The sequence below is a fragment of the Etheostoma cragini genome, unplaced genomic scaffold (assembly GCF_013103735.1).
Source record: "Etheostoma cragini isolate CJK2018 unplaced genomic scaffold, CSU_Ecrag_1.0 ScbMSFa_3187, whole genome shotgun sequence".
NCBI lineage: Eukaryota > Metazoa > Chordata > Actinopteri > Perciformes > Percidae > Etheostoma > Etheostoma cragini.
In genome coordinates this window covers 1-6333 of record NW_023267428.1, presented here as the reverse complement: position 1 = coordinate 6333, position 6333 = coordinate 1, and the positions used below count along the sequence as shown (strand labels likewise).

General features: G+C 46.3%; 1 protein-coding gene across 1 annotated transcript; it reads right to left on the bottom strand.

Moving 5' to 3' along the window:
* Nucleotides 1-3773: 3773 nt before the first annotated feature.
* LOC117940753 (paraneoplastic antigen Ma1 homolog) lies at nt 3774-6186 on the bottom strand. Its single transcript, XM_034865918.1, has one exon. The coding sequence runs from the start codon at nt 6184-6186 to the stop codon at nt 5053-5055; it is 1134 nt and encodes a 377-aa protein (XP_034721809.1). The 3' UTR covers nt 3774-5052.
* Between the last annotated feature and the right edge of the window lie 147 nt (nt 6187-6333).

Sequence of the window (6333 nt, the reverse complement as noted above, 5' to 3'; positions counted from 1 at the left end):
AAGTGCAATACTTTAAAATGAATTAACCTTTTAACTTTTAGTACAATATATTTGTAATTTATTAACTATTTATTGTCTTTATGAACTGAATATAATTATGCATCAACTTAGAATATAGCCTAATTTCCAAAGGGCTACATCCTCCCCTTTCTAACTGTCTGCATGTCCTCATGAGACAACTATAACACACAGTTTTATTGAAGGAGGAAAACTTTTCTCTAATACCCCAGTTTTATGATAATGCCTTTGTGTACAATTGTCACTGGCTGATCTCTAGATTTCCCGGGCTCATCATAAGTCAGGCGAAGTACTGGTTTTACTTGTCTCTTAGAACTAGTTCTTGGTCTAAGATCTTGGTTCATAATGTCTATCTTTGGGGCAGACCTAGACTTAGCTTTAGGAGTTTTACAAGGTGTTCTACACCTTCCCTGTTCTATCCCAGGATCAGAGTCAATGTCCTTGCCCCTATCAACACCCTCTTCGGCCGAACACCTCCCCTCGCACCTTGCAGAAGCGTTGTGGTCCAGTTCCTCATTACCGGTTACTTCATCTGATTCTTCGTTTTCCGAGCTGGGGATGTTATCTTTCTCCGTGGTATGGTTTTGGTTGTCGGACTCCAGGCTATCCCCATCTGAACATGCAGCCCTAGTCTCCTCATCAATCCTCCTATTCCAAAGGGTATCCAGATGGTCTCTGTAGGAAGTATGAGACCTTTCAAACTCCAAGTCCGAAGATGAATCTGTGTCGTCTTGTCTTACTTCCCTTCTTTGGTCTTTCTTCCTTTGGAGTTTTGTCTTTGTCTGTAAACGTGTCTTTGGTCTCACAGGGGTCTTGTCACTAACTTCAACCTCTGGCAACCTCATGGACTGTTTGATGGGCAAGAGATGATCCCTATGCATCGTTTTTACACCATCTTTTCCATCCTCAGGTTTCACCCTGTAGACAGGTAAGTTAGGTAGTTTTTCAACCACCACATAGGGCACAGAGTTCCAGCGGCTTTCAAGCTTGTGTTTCCCCTTGAGTCCTAAGTTTCTTACTAACACCCGGTCTCCAACATTAATAGTCTGAAGACACACTTTCTGGTCATATGCTTTTTTGTTTCTTTGTTGTGTCTTTTCTGCTGCTCTGCGGGCCAGATCATAGGCTATCTGCAGGTCATCCTTCAGCTTCTCCACATATCTGGAATGGTTTTTACCTCCCATTGCATCAGGCGAGGTTCCGAAACAAAGGTCCACAGGCAGTCTAGCCTCTCGGCCAAACATCAGTAGGTATGGCGAGTATCCAGTCGTGTCACATTTCGTGCTGTTATATGCATGAACCACATAAGGAACATACTGACTCCAGGCACGTTTCTTTTCTTCACTCAAGGTGGCCAGCATTGACAGTAAAGTACGGTTAAATCTTTCGGGTTGAGGGTCCCCTTGTGGATGATACGGCGTAGTCCGGGATTTCCGTACTCCCAAGATCCTCAGTAGCTCTTTGATCAACCGACTTTCAAAATCGCTTCCTTGGTCAGAGTGAATTCTTGTGGGCAAACCATAATGAACGAAGTACTTCTCTACCAGTATTTTGGCTACTGTGATAGCTTTCTGGTTCTTGGTAGGAAACGCCTGTGCGTACCTTGTAAAATGGTCCGTTACCACTAACACATTGCTGATCCCTCTTGAATCAGGTTCCATGGAGAGGAAGTCTATACATACAAGATCCATAGGGCCACTGCTTACAATATGGTGCAAAGGTGCAGCTCTCTTACAAGGAGTCTTGCGTACCGCACACTCTCCACAGTCCTTGACATACTGCTCTGCGTCCATTGCCATCTTGGGCCAGTAGAACCTTTCTCGTAGCAGATCAGTAGTCCGCTCGACTCCCAAATGACCCATGTCATCATGCAATGACCGTAGGACAGCCCCTCGGAACTCAGTTGGTAGCACTAGCTGGGTTACCTGTTCTCCAGAAGGTTTATTCCTCGTCCTATGCAGCAGTCCATCTTTCAACAGAAGACGGTCTTTCTCCCGCTTCATCAGCAGCATTTCCATGTCCTTAATTTCATCCTTTGGCCACTGTCCTTGACGCAAGGCTTCAATCACTCTTCTTATCGAGTCATCTTTGTTCTGAGCTGCAATCAAATCAGTTCTTGACATCTGTTGCAAGGACAACAACTCCAGGTGAGTAGGGAAAGCATACAAATCTGGTATACACTCAGAAGAAGCTCCCAGCTGGTCCACATATCTGGGTGACACCCCAGCTGACACTGCAGTGCAAACCCTCTGACAGATGGATTTCACTCCACTCTGCGATATCTCCTCCCACTCACCTTGCCTTGCTTCCACAGACATGTTTCTGGACAGTAAATCGGCATCTATGTTGTTCTTACCAGGCCGATACAGAATGTTGAAGTCATATGTGGCTAACGAAGCCAACCAGCGATGTCCCGGTGGCATTCAGTTTAGCTGTCGTCAACACGTACGTAAGCGGATTATTGTCGGTTCGGACTGTGAATTTAGCTCCATATAAGTAATCGTGGAATTTATCCACTACCGCCCACTTCAAAGCCAAAAATTCCAACTGGTGAACTGGGTAATGCTGTTCAGAAGCACTCACTTTTCTGCTGGCGAAAGCCACTGGCCTGAGCCCTTGTGAATGTTCTTGGTACAGGACCGCGCCCAGCCCTTTCAGGCTGGCATCTGTATGCAGGATGTAAGGCTTGTTGGCATCTGCAAAGAATAGGACTGGCGCATTGGTGAGGCATTGAATAATGTGATGGAAAGCATCAGTACAAGCCTGGTCCCACCGTTCCCCAAATGGCTCGGACTCTTTCAGGTAGGTTTTTGTCACCTCTGTAGCTGGTTTCTTTCCTTTGTGAGATGGGGCGTACCCTTTGGTGAGCTCTGTGAGAGGTCTGACTATGGCGGAGTAGTTGGCTATAAACCGTCTATAGTATCCACAAAATCCCAGAAAAGACCTCAGGGACTTAAGGTCTGTGGGTTGTGGCCAGTTGGTGACAGCCTCCACTTTCTCCGGATCTGTGGCAATGCCATTCGCAGAAACTATGTGCCCCACATATTTCACCTTGGGTTGGCAAAACTGGCATTTGTCTAGAGAGAGCTTCAGTCCCACCTCTTCAAGTCGATCTAGAACTTTGAGCAGCCGTTCTTCATGTTCCTCCAGTGATCTTCCAAAAACTATGAGGTCATCTAGATAAACTAGAACCTGGAGTAGGTTCATGTCACCAACCGCCCGCTCCATAAGTCTTTGGAAGGTCGCTGGCGCTCCGGTGATACCCTGCGGCATCCTTTTGAACTGGTAAAACCCTAATGGGCAGATGAAAGCCGTTTTTTCCTTGTCAGCCTCTGACATTGCGATCTGATAATACCCACTCCGCAAGTCCAACACCGAAAACCATTTGCTGCCGGACAAGCAGTCAAGTGCATCCTCAATGCGGGGGGTAGTGTACTGGTCAGGCACTGTACGGCTGTTTAAGGTTCGGTAGTCTATACACATTCTGACACTACCATTTTTCTTTCTAGCTACCACAATTGGAGAGGCATATTGGCTCCGAGACTCCTTGATAATGCCAGCTTTCAGGAGGTCTTGCAAGTGTCGTCTTACATCTTCAATGTCTGCTGGTGCTAATCTCCTTGACCTCTCTCTGAATGGTCGGGGGTCTGACAACCCGATGTTGTGTTCAACCTCTTTAGCCAGTCCCACATCCCATTCGTGGAGAGAAAACACATTGGGTCTTTCTGACAGTTTTCTCCTGAGCCTTTCCTTCCACTGCTCAGGTATTGGCGAGTCACCAAATTGGATGAGGCTAGGGTCAAACCCTACTTGAGTCCCTCCGGGTTTCTCCTCTGTCTTGGGGGGAAGGACTGGTAGTACTAGATCCACCACACACAAGTTACCAATGACTGTTCCAACTGGGAGGGCTGTATCCCGTGTTGTCTCATTGCGTACTAGCACTGTGAGGTGGTTTACATTCACTTTTGAGCTTGGCACAACCATTGGCTGTAGTAGCACCCCAGCTGGAAGAGGGACCGTCTGGGAGGCATCTACCATCAGTATCTCGCCGTCCAACACCTTTCTTAAATCCACTTGACATACAACAGAGGAGTCCCCACCAGCCGGTAATTTCAATGGTCCCGGGCCCATCCACTTCACATATCCTACCTCTTCATCTTCCTCACAAGTCACTGAAGCGGTCTGTATTGTTTCCTCAAGTCGGATACCCAACGTCTGAGCAATATCCACGCCGCCAATCTCTTTACATAGCGTAGCCAATCGTTTGAAGAGACTAGTGTTGGTACCCAGGATAACTGGAATCTGGTCGGGAGTTCGGGAGTCTGGACAGATCAATGCCAGGACTGAGAGGGACTCTTTGGATCCAGCAATACTTTCAGGGAACTCTACATCCACCACGACATAGCCAAGATAGGGATAGCTAGTCTCACTTAAACCCCATATGGCCAGACCGGACACAGGGTGAATGGGGACATCTGACAAATGCTGCTTATACCAGGTCTCAAATATAATTGTTACTTGGGAGCCACCATCTAGTAAAGCCTCACACTGATGGCCATTTACACTCACAGACGCTATAGAAGGTGGACCTATCAACCCTTCGGGAATGTCTGGGCTTCCCATCACTGACACTTCACTTTTCTTCACTGAACAGTTGGTATCAGAGTTGTTCTTTTCTTGGATAGGTGACTGCCCTACTCTGGCTTTCTTGAGGGACTGAATGAGCTTTTGTATAACTTTATTCTGATTTTCAGCATTCTGACACTTGTTGGCAAAATGACCGTTTTCGCCGCACCTATAGCAGAAACTGTCTTCAGATTTTCTAAAAAGCTTTTGGCTATTTGAAACGGGTCTTGTTGGCTCCACTCGCAGTGTACTAGCCTGTGTTTCTGAGGTATTTGCCCCATTCGATGATAGTTTATTCTTTAGTCTTTTAACTTCTTTTTTCAGGGCGGCGACCTCTGCTCCATTTCCCTTCTCGACAACAAGCTCTGGTACTGTTTGGCCAATTCCCTTGTCATCTGTCATCGGCTCTTATTGAAAATTTTTGGTCATTGACGCAAACATAGACTTTAACTCTTTAATTTCTGTTTTTAAACTCTGAATGTCCATCAGGCTACTGTCCATATCTGGGTTGGCATGAACTCTGTGGACAGATGTGCTCAGCTTGACTCTAGCGGCTGCATATTCTTCTTCAGCCCTGATCTCTGCTAACAGGTCTAAAAACTTTGGTGGATTGTGCTTTCTCTCTCTTAGCTTTAACTGTACTAGCATAAGGTCTGAGTATATGGCTCCTCGAAGTAGCTGCTCTACTCGGGCAGTGTCCATACGACTTACAGGTATGCCCCCTTTATTAACAACTTTGGTCAAAGACTGCTCTGTGCGCCTCAAAAATGATGACAGTTTCTCCACTTTCTCTTGCCGCAATAGCCTAAACTCAAAGTAAAGGTCTTCACCTGACTCAGTGGTACCAAAGGCACTTTCAATTGCCTCTAAACATTTGGAAGGGGTAATATCAGCCTCAGCGGTCCGCACTGCTTTTACCACTGCCAGAGCAGGTCCACGAAGGCTTTCCATAATCCGCCTACGTTTTTCTTTTCCAGAACACTCACTCTCCTCAACCATCAGCCACGCCTGTTCCAGCCAATGATCCAATGTTTCTTCTCCAGCAGGAGTTGGTAGTGTGCCAGAGAATATCCGCATACGACGATAGCTAGTGCCTTCACCTGAAGACTTCTCTGCTCTGTACAACACATCCCCAACAGCCCGTATGATGGACTCGGCAGAGCCACTTGTAAACAGTGTATCACCCTGACCATTTGTGGAGGTCTGAGGCTGGTCACCTGGAGCTGGAAGGGCAGACCCCCTGATGATGGGCCAAACTTCTTGGGAAATGGGGTGTATGACTTCTAATGGAACTGCCATAGAATCAACCTTCTCCTTAAATTCACACACCACTGTTAATTTGTTCAATTTTGAATTGGCTCTTCTGCCACGAACTCGTACTCGTCCTAAGGCTTTGACAGTTTGCAGGGTTGTTTCAATTTCTTCGATTTCACATCCTCGGGGAACCACTGCTAGAAGAACTTGGTCTTCGTCAAGGGACTCACCTTGGCACCATTCACTGAGGTCATTCACTAGTTCTGCCTTCACTGCCTGAAAATCCATGGTATTCACTTTGTCAAAATTACTACGGTTTTGTACAAATTTTAACTAGTTTGTGCACTATTAACTGTTATCAATCAATCAATCAATCAATCAAAACCTTTATTTGTCCCCAAGGGGCGATTCATTTGCTGCAGTAGCAAGAAACTG

What these genes read in the sequence shown, in the direction of transcription:
- LOC117940753 (XM_034865918.1), bottom strand. Translation starts at nt 6,186, where the DNA reads ATGGATTTTCAGGCAGTGAAGGCAGAACTAGTGAATGACCTCAGTGAA.